We start from the raw sequence: 25,452 nt of genomic DNA on the forward strand, positions 1-25,452 counted from the left end.
CAAGTGCCACCACGCCCGGCTAATTTTTTTGTGTTTTTAGTAGAGACAGGGTTTCTCCATGTTGGTCAGGCTGGTCACGAACTCCCGACCTCAGGTGATCCACCCGCCTCAGCCTCCCAGAGTGTTGGGATTACAAGCGTGAGCCACTGCGCCCAGCCTGGATTGCTTTTTCTTGGATACTTATGTTTTGCTGGTTAATGTCTTACAAATATTTTCTCCCAGTTTATGATGCCTCTCCCCCCATTTCTTTATGATATGTTTTGATGAAGAGACGTTTTAATTTTTTTAAGCTTTTATTTTGAAATAATTATAGATTCACAGGCAGTTACAAAAAAAGGTCCAGGGAGGTCCTGAAAACTGTCATTCAGTTTCCCCCAGTGGTAATATATTGCGTAACTGTAGTACAAATACGAAAACTAGAAAATTGACACTGGTTTAATCACTATAGTTTATTAGAGTTAAGCAGTTACACATGCATTTCTTTGGATTTGTACAATTTTATTACATGTGTATGTTCATGTCACCAACTTCACAATCGAGATAGAGAAATATTCCGTGGTTCCATTGCCACAGGTTCCCTCCTACTACCTCTTTGTAGCTACACACTCCTCTCCCATCCATAACCCTCTGGCAACCACTCATCTCTTCCCCACTTCTATAATTTTATCTCATAAATATTATGTAAATGGAATCATACAATATGCAACCTTTTGAGATTGCCTTTTTTTTTTTTCCCAAGACAGAGTCTTGCTCTGTTGCCCAGGCTGGAGTGCAATGGTGCGATCTTGGCTCACTGCAAACTCTGCCTCCTGGGTTCAAGCAATTCTCCTGCCTCAGCCTCCCAAGTAGCTGGCATTACAAGTGTGCGCTAAGATGCCTAACTAATTTTATTTTTAGTAGAGATGGGGTTTCACCATGTTGGCCATGCTGGTCTAAAACTCCTGACCTCGTGATCCACCCACCTCGGCTTCCCAAAGTGCTGGGATTACAGGTGTGAGCCACCATGCCCGGCCGACGAGACTGCCCTTTTTTTTTGAGACAGAGTCTTACTCTGTCACCCAGGCTGGAGTGCAGTGGTGTGATCTCAGCTCACTGCAACCTCTGCCTCCCGAGTTCAAGCAGTTCTCTTGCCTCAGCCTCCCGAGTAGCTGGGACTACAGGCATGTGCCACCACGCCCAGCTAATTTTTTGTATTTTTAGTAGAAACAGATTTCACTGTGTTAGCCAGGCTGGTCTTGAACTCCTGACCTCAGGTGATCTGCCCTCCTCGGCTTCCCAAAGTGCTGGGATTACAGGCATGAGCCACCAGGCCTGGCTGAGATTGCCTTTTTTTTTTTTAAACTCAGCCTGTTTCCTTAAAATCCATCCAAGTTGCATGTATCAGTAGTTTATTCCCTCTGCCTGAGTAATATGCCAGGGGATAAATGTACTGTAGTTTAACTGTTCACACATTGAAGGATGTCAGGGTTGTTTCCAGTTTGTGGCTGTTAAGAATAAAGTTACTATGATGGCCGGGTGTGGTGGCTCACGTCTGTAATCCCAACACTTTGGGAGGCCGAGGTGGGTGGATCGCGAGGTCAGGAGTTCAAGCCCAGCCTGGCCAAGATGGTGAAACTCTATGAAAAATACAAAAATTAGCCAGGCGCAGTGGCAGGCGCCTGTAATCCCAGCTACTCGGGAGACTGAGGCAAGAGAATCGCTTGAACTTGGGAGGGCGGAGGTTGCAGTGAGCAGAGATTAGGCCACTGCACTCCAGCCTGGGCAGCAGAGTGAGACTCTGTCTCAAAAAATAAAAAAAATAAAAAATAAAGTTACTATGAACATTTCTCTGCACCCTCACCAGCATTTGGTGTTATTATTTTTTATTTGCCTTTCTGGTAGGTGTGTAGTGATATCTTGTTGTGGTTTTATTTTGCATTTTCCCATGGCTAATGTTGTTGAATATCTTTTCATATGCTTTTTTACCATCTGTATATCCTTCTTGGTGAGATATCTGTCATTTGCCCATTTTCTGATTGGACTGTTGCTTTTTACTATTGAATTTTGAGACTTCTTTACATATTCTAGATAGAAATCCTTTGTTGGATATGGATTGCAAATATTTTCTCCCAGTTTTAGAAAAGTTTTAATTTTAATATGGCCAAAGGTGTCATTCTTTTTCTTTATGGTTTATATTTTCTCTGTCTAGTTAAAAAACTCCTTTATGATTTTGAGTTCATAAAAATATCCTCTGAAAGGTTTTAGTTTCGCACATTTGAGTTTTTAACCCATCTGTAATTGATTTTTGAGTCTTGTATGAGATAGGGTTCAATTTAATTTTTTCTCAAATAGATATGAGCAATTGTTTGACCACAGTTTATTGAATGAGTCATCTCTTCATTTCCCACTAATTCACAGTGCTGCTGCCAGCATGCATCAGTTTCATAAATGCATGCATTGGTTTCTGGTGTGTGGAGTCTGCCCCTTCTGCCTGTTTGTCTGCCCGTTTGCCAGTACATTAGTTTTTATACCTTGCATTGTAGTAGTTTTGGTAAGACAAACCCCATCTTTTGTTTTTGTTTTTATTTATTTTCTAGAAGTGCCTTGATCTTTTTTACTCTTTCTCAGTTTCCCCGTTCAAGTTTGTAGTTGGAGTTGCATTAAATTAGTAGATCAGTTTGAGGATGTCTTGAATATATATTTTCATTTTATTCCTAGATACTTTTTATTTGTGGATGCTAGTTTAAGTGATATTTTAAATTCTACATTTTTTACTTTTTTCAAAGAAGTTGTTTCTACTGATTCATCATTAAGCATTTTGTTACATTTTTGTAGGTGCTTTTTCTAGATTAAGAAAGTCCTTTGTATTCATAGATTTCTAATGTTAACTTTTTATTTTTTTTCTGCTTCTACTGAAATGATTATGTGCCTTTTTTCTTCTTCAGTTTTTGTTTTTTGAGACAGGGTCTCTCTCTGTCACCCAGGCTGGAGTGCAGTGGCATAAACATGGCTCACTGCAGCCTTGAACTCCTGGGCTCAAGTGATCCTCCTGCCTCAGTCTCCCATGTAGCTGGAACCACAGGCTAATTTTTTGATTTTTTTGTAGAGACAAAGTCTCGCTTTGTTGCCTAGGCTGGTCTCGAACTCCTGGGCTCAAGCAGTCCTCCTGCCTTGGCTTCCCAAAGTCCTGGGATTACAGGTGTGAGCCACTGAACCTGGCCTCTACTTCAGTTTTTTAATGTGATGATTTCTCTGGTGTTTAGCAAACCTTGCACTCCTCAGATATCTCACTTGGTTCTGATGTTTGTTTGTTTGTTTTCAAGTAGGTTTGCTAGATTAAAATTGCTTTTAGATTATTGCTTCTATGTTCACCCATAGAATTGTCTGATTTTTCATTCTTTTACTGCTCTTGTCTGGTTTTGCTATCAGCGCTCCATAAAATGAGTGGTGGGATGATTTCCTTCGTACTCTTTTCTCTGGAAGAGTTTGTATACTGGCATTATTTGTACCCTGAACTGTTGATTTTTGGATTCTAGAGGTTTAAAAATGGAATAGACTATAGAGGTCAACCTTTCCAACTCCACTGATTTTTTCTGAGGTGGGAAGAATTAAATGCTGAGGCATAAATCCAAGGGACACTTTGCACTGTACCATGACCCAGTGAGTTCATCATTATAGAAACCCTAATCCTGAAGTAGAGGTAATAGTCATTTTATTATGTAAAACAGATGGCTCAAAGCCTTCGCACCAAAGTTCATGCAAATCCATGTAAGAGTGGCTTGAAAAACATCACATTAGCCTCAGTCTCATAGTTTTCTAGGCCCATCTGATTAAGATTAAGAATAGAGTTAAGAAGGCCGGGCGTGGTGGCTCAGGCCTGTAACCCCAGGACTTTGGGAGGCCGAGACGGGTGGATCACGAGGTCAGGAGATCGAGACCATGCCGGTTAACACGGCGAAACCCCGTCTCTACTAAAAATATAAAAAAATTAGCCAGGCATGGTGTTGGGCGCCTGTAGTCCCAGCTACTCGGGAGGCTGAGGCAGGAGAATGGCGTGAACCCGGGAGGCGGAGCTTGCAGTGAGCCGACATCCGGCCACTGCACTCCAGCCTGGGCGACAGAGCGAGACTCTGTCTCAAAAAAAAAAAAAAAAAAGAATGGAGTTAAGAAAGGGACTAAGGCCGGGTGCGGTGGCTCAAGCCTGTAATCCCAGCACTTTGGGAGGCCGAGAAGGGCGGATCACGAGGTCAGGAGATCGAGACCATCCTGGCTAACACGATGAAACCCCGTCTCTACTAACAAATACAAAAAACTAGCCGGGCGAGGTGGCGGGCCCCTGTAGTCCCAGCTACTCGGGAGGCTGAGGCAGGAGAATGGCGCAAACCCGGGAGGCGGAGCTTGCAGTGAGCCGACATCTGGCCACTGCACTCCAGCCTGGGCGACAGAGCGACACTCCGTCTCAAAAAAAAAAAAAAAAAAAAAAAAAGAAAGGGACTCAGGCACTCTTACAGCTTTGGGATCACCTGCGAGAGCAGGCAGACAACCCTGCTGGGCTACTATTGCTTTGTGTAGGAGCTGGCAGCTCACAGGGCAGTGATATGTTTATTGCCCAGTGTGATTATAATTTTGATTGGAAATATCAAATATTCAATATATGGTATTTTTATGAACATTAATAAAGATTCAGTATATTTCTGGAAAATTTCCCTAAAAACAGAAAAAATAAAATAAAAAGGTAAAAATGTTATATGTATAAGTGACTCAGCTCCAATTATCTGGAACTTTTTTTTCACCCGGCAGGCTTTTCGTGAGTACCCTCTAGTGCTAGGCATTGCTCTGAGGGCTGCTCACATATGAGAGTGTACTCCTGCCACCATGGATAAGTATGATTTTACCATATTTGGGACTTTAGCAGATTGGCTTAGTTTGTTTCAGATTTCACCATTTAATTCATCCCCAGCACATGCCTAGTGCTGTCATAAACCAAAGAAAAGAGGATTTCTTGATTTGAAATGACTTTAGCAAATATGCAAGCTCAAGGTCTATGCACCTGACTGTCCAGATGTGTTATGGGCTTTATCCTGGCAGAATTCATTTATTTATATTTTGTGTATGAAGGGTGCCATCTTATGTAGCATAGTGATAAACGAGTTCAAACTACATTTTCTATAACAATAGAGTTTCTTTCTTTCTTTGGTTAACAAGAGAGAACCACTACACATGTAGGTTTATTTGAGGTCATACTCTGTGTTGGAAACTTGGACCTTGGCGTGAGGCAGAGGGAGGAAGGTCACACCTACCCTGACAGCCCAATGAGTCACTGACCTTGGCAATTCTACAGGTGACAGATGGTGCTAGTTTGCTCTCAGTGGACCTAACAAGACTCTATCTAGTGCCTGGTTAGGCCATCAGCTGTGAGATCCAGGCCTGGTCCCATAAGTTCTCATTAGGGGAATAGATGGTAAGGCTGGAAGTAGAGGGTCTGTAACATCTATTTTAGCCCTAAAATTGTGATTTTTTGAATTTCCAAACATTGTGGAAACAAGTGAAAAAGTCACATACCTTGAGGCAGAGTGTGTTATGATACTAAAAACAGACTAAAATATTCAGAATATAGATTTCATTTTCCCAGGTATCCTGTTTTATATTGTCAGACTATATTATTTTATATAAAAAATACATGCTTTTCAGTTTCAGATCCCTAGAGATCATTTTTTTGATATTGGACTTTGATGATACTCTTTGAAAAATTCAGCATCTACAACACAAATGTAGCTGTTCTTGTTTTATTGATAAATGTAAAAAAAAAAACCACAAAACAAAAACCTTATTGTGAGTTGAAAATGTGAAAATGTAACTGTATTAGTCATTTTAGCCATTACAGTAACCTCACTGTAATATGGCTCATTCATGATCTATCCAATAGCAGATATGATGTGAAAGCCTTGCCTTGGCCTTCCACTTGGTTTGTCTGTCCTTCAGGAAAAGAAGTATGTATGGGAAAATCGGTGTGTAAAAAATAATTGGATCACACATGTTTTACCTGTGGTGGTTACGTATTGACAAAACTGTCCCCCTTTTCCTGGTTCCACGTCTAGCTGATCCACTTGAGTATTCTTTTTAAGTACTCTCATCTAGGGACTTCCTTAATTCTTAGCAAGGTTATTCAAGCCTGATTTAATGTATTTAAGGTGACTGATTTTATGTTTATTAGACAAAAATAATATAATTTTAAAAATCCATGTAAAGTTTTCAGGATAACCTTTATATATATTGTTTTTAAACATGTGCCTGATTTCCCAGGAACTTACTTTTTTTCCACTTACACTGTGTCTAAATGGGCTTGCTAAGATAAACATCATTAAATATTTTTCTAAGTCATGTGCATTATGTTATTTAGAGAATGGAAATGAATACTTAAAATGACTTACGGTTTGGATAAAGATATTTCTTGTCCATTTAAAAAATTAGGATCTCATCACATAGGAGACAAAAATTAAAAAAATAAAAATTAAAATCAAAGGGTACCAAATTTTTTTTAAAAAATCACCATTGACTAAGTAATAATAATTATGAATACCCATCGAAGGAAGGCCTAGTGGTTTTTTTTTTGTTTTTTTTTGTTTTTTTGTTTTTGTTTTTTTTCCTGGGATTACAGGCATGAGCCATCACGCCCGGCCGGCCTAGTGTTTTTATGTGTCATTTTATTTAGTCTTTTCAATAATTTTGAGTTAGGTATTATTACTCTTATTTCAGAGATAAAAATCCCAACACTTTGGGAGGCCGAGACAGGCGGATCACGGGGTCAGGAGATCGGGACCATCCTGGCTAACACGGTGAAATCCCGTCTCTACTAAAAATACAAAAGAAATTAGCTGGGTGTGGTGGCGGGCGCCTGTAATCCCGGCTACTCGGGAGGCTGAGGCAGGAGAATGGGGTGAACCCGAGAGGCAGAGCTTGCAGTGAGCCGAGATCGCGCCGCTGCACTCCAGCCTGGCCAACAGAGCAATACTCCGTCTCAAATAAATAAACAAACAAACAAATAAATAAATAAAGCCTGGGCGACAGAGCAATACTCCGTCTCAAATAAATAGATAGATAGATAGATAGATAAAAAATTCAGGATACAGAAATAAGTGCCCTTCTTATTTATTTATTTATTTATTTTTTGAGATGGAGTATTACTCTGTCACCCAGGCTGGAGTGCAGTGGCACGATCTTGGCTCACTGCAACTTCCACCTCCCGGGTCCAAGCGATTCTCCTGCCTCAGCCTTCCGAGTAGCTGGGACTACAGGCGCCCACCACCATGCCTGCCTAACTTTTGCATTTTTAGTAGAGACGGGGTTTCACCATTTTGGCCAGGCTGGTCTCCAACTCTGACCTCCAGTGATCCACCTGCCTTGGCCTCCCAAAGTGTTGGGATTACAGGTGTGAACCACACTGTGCCCGGCCGTGTTTTTCTTGTTTTAAAAAAGGCTCTCGAACTGTGCTGTCCATAATGGTGGCTCCCTACGAGTGTCTATTGAGCACCTGACACATGACCAGTCCAAATTGAGATGTCCCAGAAATATAACCAATTTCAAAGTCTTGGTTAAAACGACAAGCATGTAAACATTTTTATATAGCTCACATGTTGAAATGCTAACATGTTGACTATATTGGGTTAAACAAAATAGATTGGCCGGGCACGGTGACTCACGACTGTAATCCCAGCACTTTGGGAGGCTGAGGTGGGCGAATCATGAGGTCAGGAGTTCGAGACCAGCCTGGCCAACATGGTGAAACCCCGTCTCTACTAAAAATACAAAAAATTAGTTGGGCTTAGTGACGGGCGCCTGTAATCCCAGCTACTCGGGAGGCTGAGGCAGGGGAATCGCTTGAACCCAGGAGGTGGAGGTTGCAGTGAGCCAAGATTGCACCTCTCACTCCATTCCTGGTGACAGAGTGAGATTCCGTCTCAAAAACATAAAATAAAATAAAATGAAATAGATTATTCAAATTAACTTTACCTGTTTCTGTTTACTTTTTAAAAATGCAACTAATAGAAAACTTAAGATTACATTTGTGGCTTGCATTATATTTCTATTGAAAGAGCTGCTGTAACAATTTCAACGGGCAAATAGTTCCATGCTCAAGGCTTGTGAATGATGGTGTCCTCCTCAACCCCTTTCCTCCATCCTTGTGGGCTCTCTTCACCTCGTTCTTCAGTTTGGGGCAGAGTTTAGTACTTAAGAATCGGATACAGGCAGGGCGTGGTGGCTCCCACGTATAATCCCAGCACTTTGGGAGGCTGAGGCTGTTGGATTGCTTGAGCTCAGGAGATGAAAACCAGCCTGGGCAAGATGGTGAAGCCCCATCTCTATAAAAAATATAAAAATAGGCCAGGTGCGATGGCTCACGCCTGTAATCCCAGCACTGTGGGAGGCCAAGGTGGGCGGATCACCAGAGGTCAGGAATTCAAGACCAGCCTGACCAATATGATGAAACTCTGTCTCTACTAAAAATACAAAAATTAGCTGGGCGTGGTGGCATGCGCCTGTAATCCCAGCTACTCGGGAAGCTGAGACAGGAGAATTGCTTAACCCAGGAGACAGAGGTTGCAGTGAGCCGAGATCGCGCCATTGCACTCCAGCCTGGGCAACAAGAGCGAAACTCTGTCTCAAAACAAAAAAATAAATAAATATGTATGTATATGTAAATTAGCTGGGTTTGGTGGCATGAACCTGTGATCCCAGCTACTTAGGAGGCTGAGGCAGGAGGATCGCTTGAGTCCACCAGGTGGAGGTTGCTGTGAGCCTCGATTGAGCCACTGCACTTCAGCCTGGTTGACAAAGTGAGACTCTATCTCAGAAATAAAAAATAAATAAATAAACTTTAAAAAAGTTTATTAAAAAACAAAGAATTGGATCCAGATCACTAAATTACTGTCTGTATTTTTGCTTTAATATAGCCATTGTGGTTATTATTATTTTCACTGGTCTGCTTTGTTTCTGAAACACTCCATCACCATTAGAGATCTTTTGCTCTGTTTAACCTCTGTACCCTCACCATATTTATGCACACACATTCCCTATTTTTCTAATATCATCATAAGCATAACATTGTTTAGCTCAACATTCAATGTTTGCTATTATGACTATAAATGCTAGTCATAACTCAGCTGTGTATTAAGCACTCTTTATTTACTGCAGTTTTTGTTTATGGTGGAATCAGTAATTGCCTTGTTATTCTTCTGCTGTTTAGCTTTCTATGTACCTACCCTAATTCAATCTCATATTCTTCACCAGTTGTCTAAAACTCATCCGTGTGTGCGTGTGTCCGGAGATCTTCCTGGATGTGCCTCTCCCCTGCAGCCTGCTCTGGTCCGCACCTGCGCTTCCCCTGTGGTCTACCCACGGCTCTCATGGAGGCCTCCTTTCACCAGATCCTCAGCTTTCCTCTGCCTTTCTCCTGTCTCACCCTTCCTGTTTCCTCTTTCTTGCTTAATTTCCTCATTTTGGTGAAGCACATCTTTAGTAGCTTCCTGAGAAAAAATACATGAAACAGTTTTATAAGAACTTGCATATCTAATAATTTTTTTTCTCCCCTGAAGTTTAAATCCAATTTGAGGTTGGAAACAATTTTCTTCAGAATTCTGAAGATATTTCTCTATATATTTGGGCAGTTTGGAACCAATTCTGACTCCTGATCCTTTGTGTTCTCCACCTCCTACTACCCCCCACACACACTTAAAAGAAAATTTTTTTATTCCCAACACCTAAAATTTCACTGTGATAGATGCTCTAATATGGGTCAGTCTCCATAATCATTTTCATGTGTTTGACCTCCTATATTGGTCTTTTAATTTTAATTTATTTTCTCTTTCCTTTTTTTTTTTTTTATTTTTGGCTGAAGTTTCTGAGAGATTTCATCATGTTATCTTTCAACCATTCTATTAAGTTTTAAAAATTCAACTATCATTGTTTTAGTTTGTTGTCTTCTGATAGTCTCTTTTTTTGTTGTTGTCATTTTTTTTTTTTTTTTTTTTTTGCTTTATGGCTGCAGTATCTGCAACCTTCCTAATGATAATTTTTAAAAAATGTTTTCTTCTCCCTCCATACTTTGTTTCAGCCAAGTAGGTTTTTTTTCTCTGTTTGTTTTTCTTTCATAATATAATCTTGCTTTAGGTGGCAGGTGGTTCCTGCTTGTTTACTTATATTTGAGAGTGGAACATTAAAAGAGAACTAGAATCTCTGCATATGGGTGTGGGGCTTATGGATCTGGACTTCACTTAAGAGCCATCTGTTTAGGCTGTTTCCTTGGGGAACCCCTATGTCAGTATTTTTAGACACTGTCTTTTAGGTTAGTCCAATTCTCTGAATAGGGAGTTTTTAGTCTGCTCTCTGGAGAGTGTAGGCAGGGTAGAGAGGCATGCAGGCAGAGGAAGGTCTCCATTTGTATTCCCTAATTTCTCTTTGTTCAGAAGATTCCACCTTCTACTGTGCCTAGTGTTTTCCAGACTAGAGATCCTCTGTCTTACCCTCTCCAGAAAATACTCCGGTTTTGTGCCAGGGTGAGAAAAAGTAGTTGCCTGGCTGAGCACAGTAAAGGGGAATATTTACCTTTTAATTGCCAAATAATATTCTATTGTATGATATATCACATTTTGTTTATCTGTTCATTGGTGGATGGACATTTGGGTTGTTTCCATTTTTCGACGATTATTAGTAGTGCTTCTGTGAGCATTCCTGTATAATTATTTTGTATGGAGTTGTTGTTTTTTTTCTTGGTTATATCCCTAGGAATGGAAATGCTGGGTCATGTGGCAACTCTGTAAATTTTGAAACGCTATCAAACTGTTGTGCAAAGTGGCTACATTTTACATTCCTACCATCAATGTATGAGAGTTCCAGTTTATTCACATCCTTGCCAACATCTGTTATTATTTGTCATTTTGATTTTAGCTATTTATCTTAATGGGTATAAAGTAATATCTCATTGTGGTTTTGATTTGCATTTATTGGATGGCTAATGATGTTAAGCATCTTTTCATGTGCTTAATGGGTCATTTGTAGATCTTCTTTGAAGGAATTCAAATTCTTTGCTTATTTTTAAATTGAGTTATTTTTCCTCTTATTGAGTTGAGTTCTTTATATATTCTGGACATGAGTCCTTCATCAGATGTATGATTTGCAGACTTTTTTTCTATTCTGTGTATTATCTTTTTACTTTCTTGGTTTGAAGTATAAAAGTTTTTAATTTTGATAAAATCTAACGTACTAATTGCTTTTGTCACTTCTGTTTTGGTATCATATCTAAGAAACTGTTGCCCAACGAAAGGTCACAAAAATTTATGCCTATGTTTTTTTCCTAAGATTTTTATAGTAGCTCTTATATTTAGGTCTTTGATCCATTTTGAATTAACTTTTTGTACATAGTGTGATGTAGCAGTCCAACTTTATTATTTGGCATATGGATACCCAGTTGTCCTGGAACCATTTGTTGAAACAACTATTTTCCCATCAAGTTATCTCAGTACCCTTGTTGAAAATCAATTGAACATGAATTTAAGGCTCTATTTCTATCAATTTTATTCCAATTGACCTATATGTCTTTTATTTATTTTTTTGAGACAGAGTCTCAATCTGTCCCCCAGGCTGGAGTGCAGTGGCGTGATCTTGCCACACTGCAACCTCTGCCTCCTGCTTTCAACTGATTCTCGTGCTTCAGCCTCCCAAGTAGTTGGAATTACAGGTGCGCACCACAATGCCTGGCTGATTTTTTGCATTTTTAGTAGAGACAGGGTTTCACCATGTTGGCCAGGGTTGTCTCAAACTCCTGGCCTCGAGTGATCTGCTCGCCTTAGCCTCCCAAAGTGCTGGGATTACAGGTGTGAGCCACCGTGCCTGGCCTATATGTCTGTTCTTGTGCTAGTGTAGGTTGAGCATCCCTAATATGAAAATCCAAAATATGAAATCCTGCAAAGTCTGAAACTCTCTGAATGCCAACATGATGCCACAAGTACAAAATTCCACACCTGACTTCACATGACAGTCTGTAGTCAAAATGCAGTCAAAACTTTGTTTCATGCACAAAATCATAAAAATATATAAAATTCAGGCTATCTGTATAAGGTATATATGAAACATAAGTGAATTTTGTATTTAGATTTGTATCTCATCCCCAGGATATCTCATCATGTATATGTAAATATTCCGAATCTGAAAAAAATCCTGTGTCTGAAACACTTCTGGTCCTAAGCATTTCTGTAAGGGATGTTCAGCCTGTACCATACTGTTCTGATTGTTGTGATGTTGTAGTAAGCTTTTATTTATTTATTTATTTATTCAGATGGAGTCTTGCTCTGTCACCCAAGCTGGAGTGCAGTGGCATGATTTTGGCTCATTACAACCTCCACCTCTCGGGTTCAAGTGATTCTCCTGCCTCAGCCTCTCAAGTAACTTGGATTACAGGTGCATGCCACCACACCCAGCTAATTTTTGTATTTTTAGTAGAGATGGGGTTTCCCCATGTTGGCTAGGCTGATCTCGAGCTCCTGACCTCGTGATCCGCCTTCCTCGGCCTCCCAAAGTGCTGGGATTAACAGGCATGAGCCACTGCGTCCAACCATAGTAAGCTTTCAAATTGAGAAGCCTGAATTTCTCCAATTTCATTCTTCTTTTTCAGTATTGTTTTTGTTACTCCAGAGCTCTTGCAATTTTATGTACATTTTGGAATAAACTTGTTAATTTCTGTAAATAAGTCAGCTAGGATTTTGATAGAGATTGCGTTGAATCTGAGAACAATTTGGGAATATTGCTATATTAACAGCATTAAGTCTTACAATTCATGAACATGGGTTATCTTTCCACTTAAGTCTTTAATTTCTTTCGATTGTATTTTATGACTGCTGGTGTACAAATCTTGTACTTTTGTTATACTTATTCCTAAGTATTCTTTTTCAGGTTATTATGAATGGAATTTTTCTTTAAATTTTATTTTAGGACTATTTATTGTTGGTATGTAGAAATACAGTAGATTTAAAAATATTTATCATATATCCTACAACCTTGCTGAACTTATTAATTCTAGTAGTTTTTTGATGATTTCTTAGGGTTTTCTATGTATGAGAACATGTTGTTTATGAACAGACAGTTTATCTCTTTCTTCCTAATCTGGATGCTTTTTATTTCTTTTTGTTGCCTAATTGCCTTAGTTAGAACCTTTAGTACAATGATGAAAAGAAGTGGCAAGAGCAGACATTTCTTGTAAAGAGGTGTCTCTCATCTTAAGGGAGAAAACATTTAGTTTTCATCATTAAGTATGATTTTAGCACTTGGTTTTTCCTAAATATCTTTTATCAGGTTGAGATAGTCCCTTCTATTCCTATTGTGTTGGCTTTTTTTTTTTTTAATTAAAAAAGTGTTTTGGGTTTTTTTTTTTTTTTTGTATTTGGGATGATTATGTGCATTTTTTTCTGTTATTAATAGAGTGTATTATATTGATTAATTTTCAGATCTTAAACTATCCTTGCATTCTTGGAATACATCCAACTTGATCATGGTGTATAATCTTTTTTACATGTTGCTGTGTTTGATTTTCTAGTATTTTGTTGAGAATTTTTAGGTCTTTGTAAGGAACATTGATGTGTGGTTTTCTTATGATGTCTCTCTCTGGTATTGGTATCAGGATGACACTGGCTTCAGAATTATTTGAGAAATTTTCTTATGCTTCTGTTTTTTTTAAAGAGTTTATGAGGGATTGGTTTAAATTATTCTTTACAGATTTGGTAGAATATAGCAGGGAAGCCATCTGAGCCTGTGCTTTTCTCCCCCTTTTTTTTTTTTATTTTTTTATTTTTGCAGAGATAAGGTCTTGCTGTGTTGCCTAGTTTGGTCTTGAACTCCTGAGCTCAAGTGATCCTCCCACTTTGGCCTCCTGAAATGCTGGGATTATAGGTGTGAGCCACCATGCCTGGCCAGGGCCTGTCCTCTTCTTTGCAAGCAGTGCTTAAATTAGTAATTTAATATAGTATTTTGGTTAAGGGAATTATAAGTGAACATTCATCTCATAAATACCCATTGATATTTTACTATTCAGCCAATCTTTTTCCTGTATAATATCCAAATAAAAATAAATTTTAATATATCTAATTATAACTTTTTTTTTTCCTTAAAGGTTTGTAGTTACTGTGGAGTCAGTAAGCCATGGCATCTAAGAAATTTGCTGTTAAAGTAAGTAATGTTTAATAGCTTTTTTAAAAGTGTCTAATCACTGTCTAATATAACTGAGTTCTATGTTAATTGAAAATTGAAGTTCCTAACTTTCTACTTTTTACACTTGGGACTCTGCAAAAAGGTTTTTCAACTTTTAAGTTCTGGGGCACATGTGCAGGATGTGCAGGTTTGTTACATAGGTAAACATGTGCCACAGTGGTTTGTTGCACAGATCATCCCATGACTTAGGTATTAAACCCAGTGGCCATTAGCTATTCTTCCTGATGTTCTCCCTCCCCCTGCCCCACCAACAGGTCCCAGTGTGTACTATTTCTCCCATGTGTCTATGTGTACTCATTCAGCTCCCACTTATAAATGAGACTGTGAGGTATTTGGTTTTCTGTTCTTGCATTAGTTTGTTGAGGATAATGCCTTCTAGCTCCATCCATGTCCCTGCAAAGGACATAATTTTGTTCCTTTTTATGGCTGCATAGTATTCCATGGTGTATATGTACCACATTTTCTTTATCTGTTTTTTCACTGATGGGCATTTAGGTTGATTCCATGTCTTTGCTATTGTGAATAGTGTTGCAATGAACATACACATGCGTGTTTCTTTATAATAGAATGATTTATATCTTGGGAGGTATATACCCGGCAATGGGATTGCTGGGTCAAATGGCATTTCTGTCTCTAGATATTTGGGGAATTGCCTCACTGTCTTCCATAATAGTTGAACTAATTTACACTCCCACCAACAGTGTAAAAATATTCCTTTTTCTCCACAGCCTCACCAGGATCTGTTGTTTCCTGACTTTTTAATAATCGCCATTCTGACTGGCGTGAGATGGTATTGTGTTGTTTTTGATTTGCATTTCTTTAATGATCAGTGATATTGAGCTTTTTTTTTCATATATTTGCTGGCTACATGAATGTCCTCTTTTCGGAAGAGTCTGTTTACATCCTTTGCCCACTTTTTAATGGGGTCGTTTGTTTTTTTTCTTGTAAGTTTGTTTAAGTTCCTTGTAGACTCTGGATATTAGACCTTTGTCAAATGGATAGCTTGCAAGTATTTTCTCCCATTCTGTAGGTTGTCTGTTCACTCTGATGATAGTTTCTTTTGCTGTACAGAAGCTCTTTAGTTTAATTTGATCCCATTTGTCAATTTTTGCTTTTGTTGCAGTTGTTTTTGGTGTTTTGGGGACTCTAGGCAGATTGAAAATGTATATTTTGAGAACGGGATGGGGGAGAAAATGTTCATATGGTTATGAGGCGTTCCTTGCTTCGTCTTTTAAAGATGCTTTTTGGTTATCCCTTGGTCTTTACTGTTAAAAATTATTATTCATATTCCAGGTCCATGGCATGATTTCTCATTATGTCAAAGCAGATAAAAGGTAATCAAAAGAAGGAATCAGCAAATTCTCTACCTGGGTCAATGCCAAGAGAGTTCTCTTGCTTGGTTGCCCTCTTTCATTTTCCTCTTATAAATGTCCCTTCTTTGTTCCTTGATGGCTGGGGTTGAGACCTTCTCAGGTGTGGATAGATGGGAGGCTCCTGTGTGAGGGATAGTGGGGACGGAGAAGAGAAGAACTGATGGTGAGTACAAGATCTTGCAGATGCTTTCATATATGTTGTTGTTTCTTTAGGACATTTTCTGTATGCTAGCGTTACCATAAGTGCAAGTTCAAAACATCAGAATATAAATTACAATAGCTAGTTGGCCAGATTAGATACTATTTAATGTTACAGCTCTGTCTTATTTTTAACCAAGTCAGTGCTTATTTAGATTTACTAACATATTTATAAATTTCATTGCTTTCAGTTATTTCTTGTATCCATATATGTTCTTAGTATTTCTTCCTGTGAAGGCATATAAGTGATGAACTTTAACTATTTCTGTGTCTAAAAATATATTTTGATCTTACCTTAGAAAGATATTTAGTTGGTTTTAGCCTGGCGCGGTGGCTCAAGCCTGTAATCCCAGCACTTTGGGAGGCCGAAATGGGCGGATCGCGAGGTCAGGAGATCGAGACCATCCTGGCTAACATGGTAAAACCCCGTCTCTACTAAAAAATACAAAAAAACTAGCCGGGCGAGGTGGCGGGCGCCTGTAGTCCCAGCTACTGGGGAGGCTAAGGCAGGAGAATGGCGTAAACCCGGGAGACGGAGCTTGCAGTGAGCTGAGATCTGGCCACTGCGCTCCAGCCTGGGCGCAGAGCAAGACTCCATCTCAAAAAAAAAAAAAAAAAGAAAGAAAGAAAGATATTTAGTTGGTTTTCGAATGCTAAGTTGAGCATTATTTTCCAACAACACTTTAAAGATACTTTTTAATTGTCTTCTGGCATCTTTTATTACTACTGAGAAATGTTTTCATTATCTATTGATGCTTAAAATCCACGTTAAAACTTGTTGGCTTGAAACACCAACCATTTTATGATCTCTCCTGATTCTGTAGGTTGCTTAGCATCAATTGAGTAATTTTTCCTTTTGACGTTGGTTGGGGCTGCGGTTCTACTTAGGGCCTCACTTAGGTGGAACATGAAAGATGGGCATACTCAGTGGCAGTTAATGCTGGCTTTGGTTGGAATCGCTGCTGGATCTATTAATTGTTGTTCTTCAGTTCTCATCCATGTGCCTATTCTGTGTGGCTTGGGCATCTAACCCGGTGACTGAGTTTTGAGGGGTGGCATCTTAGGACAAGACTTGCACAATGAAAGAAGTATGACTTGTCAGTCCTTTGAAGGCCTAGATGCAGACATCTCAGATGCCACTTCTGTGGCCTTCTATTGATCAGAGCATTCACAGGGCCAGCCTAGAGTCAGGGGAACCTGCACTCTTGACTTGAGAAGCTACATTTTCTCACAGGGATCAGGAGAATTGTTGGGGTGTGTCTATGGAGACTACTCACCTCAGAAGTTCACTGTTTGGCCTGATTTGATTCCTTTCTTGGTTATCTGTCATTCTTCTCTGGTTGCTCTTAAGATTTATTTTTGTCTTTGCTCTTCTATAGTTTCACTATGAAATCTCTAGTTACAGTCTTGCTTTTATTAATCTGGCTTGGGATGCAATGTATGTCTTCAATTTGTAGACTCAAGTCATCAGTTTTGGAAAATTCTTGACCATTTTCTCTGCCTCTCCTAATTCTCTCTGTTCTCTTCTTATAGAGAACTTTTATTTGAAGTTGGTTGGATAGTCTCATATGACTGTTTATTATATGCTGGAGGAGTGAGATTAATTTTATCCAGGACTGAGCCCCGGTAGTCTGTCTGCTTAGAAAAGGGCTGGGCCTCTTGCAAAGCTCTGTTGAAACTGGCTATGGCCAAGTAGGGCAGACCATCCTGGTCAACCATAAAGCTTGGACCTGAGGCCCCTAATTATGCCAGAGATGGGTCAGTTCCATACACATGGAAGTGGCATATTCTGCTACCATATTATCCCATCTTATAGTGATACCTGTAAGGCTTGGAACAAAGCTTCCAGATCATGATAGGCAGAGGAGTTGCCTCAACAGTGAGTGTCAGGCTAGCAGAATAGGGATAGGGACAGGGTTCTGACACATCATATTGAGGGTTCTGTACATCACCTTGTAGTTGTATTTCTGCCTCTGACAGTCTAGGGACCGGTGCTTCTCCATGTACCTTACTTAAAAGCTCCATGACTCAAGCATGGGGATCCCTTTTTAAATATCCGACAGCGAGTTTTGCCAGATTTCTGTGCTCTGCTCCAGGGTATCATGGGCAGCAGGAGACCTGCACACCTGCTACTGATATTTTCAGACATGCTTTCTCCCCAGGGAACACTGCTCCTGAAGTCTTGTGTGAGTGCTGTGTGGCCAGTGGCCAATTGCCCTTCCCTGTTTTTCTTTTCCTTATTGCATTGAGAGTGCTTTTTCCCCCCCTCTGAAACAGGATCTCACTCAGTTACCCAGGCTGGAGTGCAGTGGTGTGAATATGGCTCACTTCAGCCTTGACCTCCTCGGCTTAAGCAGTCCTCCTGCCTCAGCCTCCTGAGTCGCTGGGACCACAGGCATGTACTACCACTCCCAGCTAATTTTTTTATTTTTAAGTTTTTGTAGAGATGGAGTCTTGCTATGTTGCCCAGCCTGATCTCAAACTCCTGGGCTCAAGTGATCCTTCTGCCTTGACCTCCCAAAATGTTGGGATTACAGGCATGAGCCACTGTGCCTGGTCCAGAGTGCTTTTTGATCAGACCTCTTTCACTTCACTAAAATCTGCTTATCTGTATTTAATCTTCTCTTTAACTTGTTCACTTTTAGTGACTGTATTTTTTTATTTAAGAAGTTATATTTGTTTATATTTTAAAAATTCAAATTCTACCAGCACTTATTCTATATACTTTCCCTAGTTTTAAAAATTTATTTCAATTTTCTCCTTTTATCTTAATAATTTTAAAATAACTTATAGTCTCTTAGATTAGAACAATCTAATAAAATAAATAAAATCTAATAAATCTATTTCACTATTATTTATTAAGTGTGGAATAAATTGGTTGTTGAGATTACTGGATTGTTAATGTGTGTAAGTTTTGATTGTGCTTCATTTTCAGTGACATCCTACACACACACACACACACACACACACACACACACACACGTGGAAAGACTTTTGAATCCTGCAGAGTACTTGAACAGTTTTAAGTTTACTTCTGCTAGAGCCATTAACATTTCAGTCATTTTGGACCAGATTTTATACTAATTTCATGGCTTGAGATTCTACCACCTTGTTGGTAGTATAACTTTAGAACTTACAACAGAGTCTGGCACAAGCTTGATGTTTTTTTGTAATTTGCAAACAGTTTCTTACTTCCTTGCTGTTCTCCATTCCCCTCCTGGCCTTCCAAGGTCCTGAGTGAATAGCAAGTTTCCATGTTGCTTTCCTTGGTCAATAAGCAGAGATTTTTTTAGTTGCATTTTCATGAAAGTCGTAATTTCTCAAGGGAATTAAGTAAAAAGCTCTATTGAATAGCTCCTTCTCCAAAAATTTATAGTTTTAGTTATGGACAAACTAGCCCATATAAACCAGAAAGTATTATATGAGGATATATACATTGCATATATGTGTCAAATATTGTATTATATGCTAATGGGATACAGAAGTATAAATTGAAATTCTTCACAACTTCTGGCTTAACTAACTGTAATGAGTTCATTCTCCACTCTCCTTTATCTTTTATACCTCTAGGGCATTATGATACCAGCAGCTCTCAGCCTTCCTGGCTCTTATATCCTGCTTCCAAATATTCTGACAGCCAGGCTTGAACCTTCCAAAGGGATGATTATTGATTAGTACTGTTAGGGGCTTACTAATTTTATTAGTCTTCTCAGAGAACCCAGTTCTGGCTTTGAATTCTTTTATCCTGTAGTATGTTTGGTATTTTATTTTATTATTTCCTTACTTCTTTCTTTATTATTTCCTTCTAATTTCTTTGGGTAAATTTACTCTTTTCTAGCTTCTTAAGGTGGAAGGTTAAATTTTTGGTGTAGAGCCTTCTTTTCTGATACATGTACTTAAAGTTATAAATTTCTCTTTAAGCATTTCCTACTTTAATTGTATCCTTCATGTTTTGATAGGGATGCAGTTAAAGTAGGGATTTTGTTATCACTCAAGTCAAATAATTTCCAGTGTTCATTGTGATTTTGTTTTTGATCCATTGGCTATTTAAATGCATATTGTATAGTTTCTAAGTATTTGCAAATTTTCTAATAATCATTTTGTTATTGATGTTTAGCACAGCACCTCTGTCTGTTCTGGTAAATGTTACATAAGCACTTGAAAATGTGATGGTTGTCATGTGCAGTGAACTAAGTATAGTCACTTGGGTCTGGTTTGTTAATTGTATGTATTTACTAATATTTTTGTTAACTTGTTTTATCTGTTGAGAGAGGTGCATTAAAACCTTCAACTGTGATTTTAAATTTATATATTTCTCCTTTTAGTTTTGATTTTTGCTTTGTATATTTTGAGACTATGTTAGCAGGTATGTGTGGATTTATAACTGTTATATCTATTGAAGTAAGTCCTTAATCACTGTGAAATGTCTCTTTTTATCTCTAGTCTTACTTCTTAACCTAAAGCCTGCTTATCTGATGAATAGCATAGCCTATATTTGGTATCCCCCAACCAAACAGATGGGTTCCTACTGGATTCCCAAAGCCCATCAGTCAATAAGGGAAATAAAAATTTCCAATAACCATTCATTTTCTTTTTAAATTATGAATGGACAGAAGAGCATTCGTGCAGATTTAAGAAGAACTTAGAGTATGAGAATTAGAAAATATAGTGAATGAACAAACTCTAAAGAGCAGAGAGGTGCTAGGGAGCCAGAGAAGACTTTAACTGCACTATAATTTGCTTCCTTAGAGCGAAGAAGGAAGCTATTACATATAACCACAAAACAAGGTTAGGATGTTACAAACTAGGGAAATTCCCAAGAACAAGAAACAGCTCTTATAAATTAAAAGCATAATATAAATAAAAACATGATAAAGTATGGGGCAAACACCAAGGAACACTGCCCAGAAAGTAGAACAAGAAAATAATAGATTTAAAAAAAAAATTGAAGAGAAAACCACAAGAAAATTAGAGTTTCAGTCTTGATATGAAAAATTGGAATTCTAAAAGAAAAACAAATGGTTGAGAAAAAATTATGAAAGAAACAATACAATACAATTTACTGGAAGTGGAGGATACAAAGTTCCTGTTTGAAAGAGCTGTGAGCGAATACACAATAAAGTCAGTGAAAAAGAGTTGTGCTAAGGCATATCATCCTAAAATTTCAGAACACTGGGAATTTAGAGAAGAACTTAAGAAACAAACAGATCACATACAGAGGATCAAGAATCAGAACACCCTTCTCAATAGCAATAACTAGGAGACAGTAGAACAATATGTTTAATATTTTAGGAAAAATGGTTTCCAACCAAGAATTCCCTTTACAGCCCAACGTTCAGTCACATGGTAGAATAGAGACATTTTTAGGATGCAGAGTATAGAAAACACTTCCCTTCTGATGCACACTGTTTTAGAAAGGATGTCATCTTCCAAAATAGGGGAATAAACAGAGAAAGAATCAGATATAGGATCCAGGAAATAGGGAACCAGACAGGTGAGGGCCTAACCAAATTCCTTGATGATTACTGTGTATTTTGCCTAGAAAGTGTAAGGGTGGAAGGGGCGTGATCCTTTCCTCCCCATCATGAAGGGTCACAGCCAGCACTCCTGTAACAAAAGACTAAGTTAACTAAGGAAAGCATAACAAATTTATTATGTTCACGCAAGTGCATGGAAGTCATACAAAATATAAACACTCAAAAGCTGGACGTGATGGCATATGCCTGTAGTCCCAGCCATTTGGGGAGGCTGAGGCAGAAGATTTGCTTGAGCACACGAGTTTGAGTTCAGCGTGGGCAACATAGAGAGACCCTGGCTCTAAAAACAACAACAGCAGCAAGAAACGAAAACCCAAAGGGCCAAATGGTTGACCTCTCACTGGGGAGAGGGAACTGGGAGATATAGGGGTAACTGATTTTTAGGGGAAATGAATGGACCTGAGAAACAGAAATTAACTTGTAGATGATTTTCTTTAGAATTTGAATGAGCCAAGAAGCAGATAATATCTAGTTGAAATGCCTGTCCACTGTGTGTTTGCATTCTTTAGTCTTCTTTTCTGCTATAGATAATTTCAGGGAAGATATGGAAGGCAATTGTGTTCCTCTTTGGGTATCTAGTTTCTAGGAAGATAATGGAGCTTCAGCGAACAGCCTCATCTTGTGCTTTGGGAGAGACAATGGATTGAGGGGAGGAGGGGAGGAGGTCAGAGAGACCTTGCTGCTGCTTTTTTAGTTTAGCATGTCAAAGAGTTATATTTCTGAGTATTGGTTTCTGAACTGCAACCAGTCCTATTGGAAGAAGACAGAGGGTTCCATGAAAGATGTCTCCAATAAAAAATGAAATGAATAAAATACTTCATGTATTTAAATGCATTGAGAAGAAATTTTTTTAGGCCTATCAGGTAGCATGGGAATGATTTAGCCATAAGAATATAGAAAACTAAACAAAAGAAAAATGATGCAACCCTCAGCTCTCAGTAAACAAAAGATTGTGCAAGATAGGAAATTAAGCATAGTATACTACATGGCTCAGCTTTTTGTTCTTCTTGTTGTAGAGATGGGGTCTTGCCCTGTTGCTCAGGCTGGAATGCAGTGGCACAGTCATAACTCACTGCAGTGTTGAACTCCCAGGCTCAAGTGACCCTCCTGCATGGTTCAGCTTTGAACAGAGGTTACATTTCATAATATTGTGAACTCCGAGTTTTGGAAGCCCAGGGAAGGAAACATGTGGAAGGGCAGTTATAAGGATTAAGTCCTCATTTCACACATAAAGTATATAAAACTGAAGTAATAAGACATTCGTAGGATAAACATAGTGTTTAGAAATATGTTGGCAAATTACCAGATCAAAAAGCTAAGTTTCAGTGTGGTTGCCCTTGGTGAGCGAGAGTTGGAGTGACAGAGGGAGCTGGATGAGGCAGAAGAGGCCATTTTGTTTGTTTGTTTCTTTGTTTGAAAGATGGGGTCTACTTATGCTGCCCAGTCTGATCTTGAACTACTGGGCTCAAGCAGTCCTCCTGCCTCAGCCTCCTGAGTAGCTGGGACTACAGATGTGCACCACTACACCCAGCTTGAGACCTCACTTTGATATATCATTTTAATATGTGTCTATGGATTAATATAAAAATTAAGTGCATAAATAAAATGTAGGCTGGGTACAGTGGTTCACATCTGTAATCCCTGCATTTTGGAAGGCCCAGGTGGGAGGATCACTTGAGGCCAGGAGTTAGAGACCAGCAGCCTGAGCAACATAGCAAGACCCCATCTCTAAGTTTGAAAAAAAAAATTAATAAAATTTAAAAGGAATTAATTAACTTATGCAAATTTTTCACATAGATGCAGCCACTTTTGACTGGGTTGAAAAGTACTTGCATAGAGCAGGGTTTCAAAGTAACAGAAAAACTGATGAACACCAAGTAGTTTGCCACTTGATCTGGGTTGTTTATTCTAAGACTGCCCTTGGAATGGCATTAATTATTCTTGCAAATGATTTACTCTTCTTCAAGCGAAGAAAGATCTTCTGACCTTCCTGCATATGAATACTTTTGTTTTTTCTTTTTAATTGCTGTGGTTCTGGTCTTGAATTCTTTTTTTATCACTATTTTTTAGAGACAGGATCTCGTTATATTGCCCAGGCTGAACATGAACTACTGGGCTCAAGCTATCCTCCCAATCCAGCCTCCTAAGTAGCTGGGACTACAGGCGGCACTACCACTGCGCAGCTGGCTCTTGAATTCTTTCGAGAGTTGAAGACTCTTCTGAGGCCAGACTTCCAGGAAATGGCAGTAGTGCATGAGATGTGGGAATCCTTGGAAGTATAACTTTCAGGGTCTGTAGACTTCTGGGCTACTGCAGCTTGTAGCAGGGAGGTATGTCCTGTACTTCAGTGAGTGACTCTTATTTTAACTGAAAGAAGTGGTTAACAGCAGGCGCGTCTCCCCAAGGCTTCATAGCAATCTTAAACCCGAGCTTTACACCCACCCCAGCATTTTAAAATTTCCAAAATAATAAACTCTTTAGGGTAGGGAAAAGATCTAGACCAGAGATCTGCAAATTACAGCCCACATGCCAGCTGCTTGTTTTTGTAAATAATGTTTTACCGGAATCCAGCCACTCCCACTTGTTTACATATCATCCCTGGCTGCTTTTATGCTACAGTAGAGTGGAGGGTTGAGTAGTTGAAATAAAGACCTTTTTGCCTGCAAAGTCTGGAATAAACACACTCACACACACTGATTTATATATGGAATATGTATACAGATATATCTTTTATTTATTTATTTTTTTTGAGACGGAGTCTCACTCTGTTGCTCTGTCATCCAGGTTGGAGTGCAGTGGCAAGATCTCGGCTCACTGCAACCTCTGCCTCCCAGGTTCAAGTGATTCTCTTGTCTCAACCTCCCAAGTAGCTGGGGTTACAGGCACACGCCATCATGCCCAGCTAATTTTTGTATTTTTAGTAGAGACGAGGTTTCGCCATGTTGGGCAGGCTGGTCTCCGATGCCTGACCTCAAGTGATCCGCCTGCCTCTGCCTTCCAAAGTGGTGGGATTACAGGCATGAGCCACTGCGTCCAGCCTACATCTCAATTCCTAGTAGCCGCATTTCAAATGCTCAGTAGGCACCAGTGGCTAGTATCAGCTGTATTGGCCAACACAGATCTAAATCGCTGTATCCTTGGTACTCCTACCTCCTTGTACCTTATCAGAATAAGCCTTCAATGAAGTTACCTTGAGTTAAACCGGCTGCAGGTGTGGGGTAAGTTAGCAAGGCCAAGGTAAAATCATTTCCTTTGCAAGAAATAGACATGGACACATAATGTAATAATTATGAATGTTTATCCATTAAAACAAAACTTTAGCAAAATAAAAAAGAAATCCAAATGTCAAATTATTGTTAAAAGGGTCAAGTGATACACATGGTATCTACCTCAGGAAAGTTTGTGTCCACCCCCTGCCTTAGAGGCATTTGAAAAAGTATAGGATGTTGCCAGACTCGCTTTCAATAATAATTATATCTTATGATTTTGAATTTAAATTCTGGGTCCCAGCGGAGCAGTGCTGTGAAAGTTTCCTAGCTCATTGTGTGTCTCTGTAGATCATTTCCTCTGCTTCCTGCATCTGTTTTCTTGGATTAGTTAGGTATTATACTAAAGTCTAGAATTCTTTTGGCTGCAGAGCTTTCTCTGCTGCTTCCCTTTCCCCCAACCTACTTTATTGTGGGTGGGAAAATTTTTGTTGGGAGGACTTGATTAATTAGAAGGGATTCCTGGCTTCCCTAGCGGTGGCAGCCTGGGAAGATTACAGAGCCTGGCTTAGTGACAGGCCAGTCTGTATTTAAGGAAAAACTCGGACCCGCCAGATTTCTCTGGAATGTGCATCTGGCTTTGTCTTCTACAGGGAATGTGTAATGATCGCCTCCTCTTTCTTCCCACCCATTCCAGGAGGCTAAAAGCTTTTACTTTTGCTCGTGATGGGGTTGTCTACTTTTTATTCTGGGAGAGGGGAGGGCTGGAATTTAGGGGTAGGAAGCATGAGTCATTTTCTAAATCTAAAGTAAAAGATTTAAGGTTTTATTAATATTTAGGAGGAAAGGAGAGATTTTATTAAAAAAAAAAAAAAGAACTCCCTGCATCTTTACTATCAATGT

At 39.1% G+C, this 25,452-nt stretch overlaps 1 protein-coding gene across 1 annotated transcript in view; it reads left to right on the plus strand.

Moving 5' to 3' along the window:
- SLX4IP (SLX4 interacting protein) overlaps positions 1 to 25,452 on the plus strand; it is a 193,994-nt gene that overhangs the window by 10,162 nt on the left and 158,380 nt on the right. Inside the window, exon 2 of the mRNA XM_025399796.1 lies at positions 14,138 to 14,193. Coding sequence (XP_025255581.1) covers positions 14,167 to 14,193 — 27 coding nt within the window. The 5' untranslated portion in view covers positions 14,138 to 14,166. The remainder of the gene's footprint in view (positions 1 to 14,137; positions 14,194 to 25,452) is intronic.

Source organism: Theropithecus gelada, chromosome 10, assembly GCF_003255815.1.
Source record: "Theropithecus gelada isolate Dixy chromosome 10, Tgel_1.0, whole genome shotgun sequence".
NCBI lineage: Eukaryota > Metazoa > Chordata > Mammalia > Primates > Cercopithecidae > Theropithecus > Theropithecus gelada.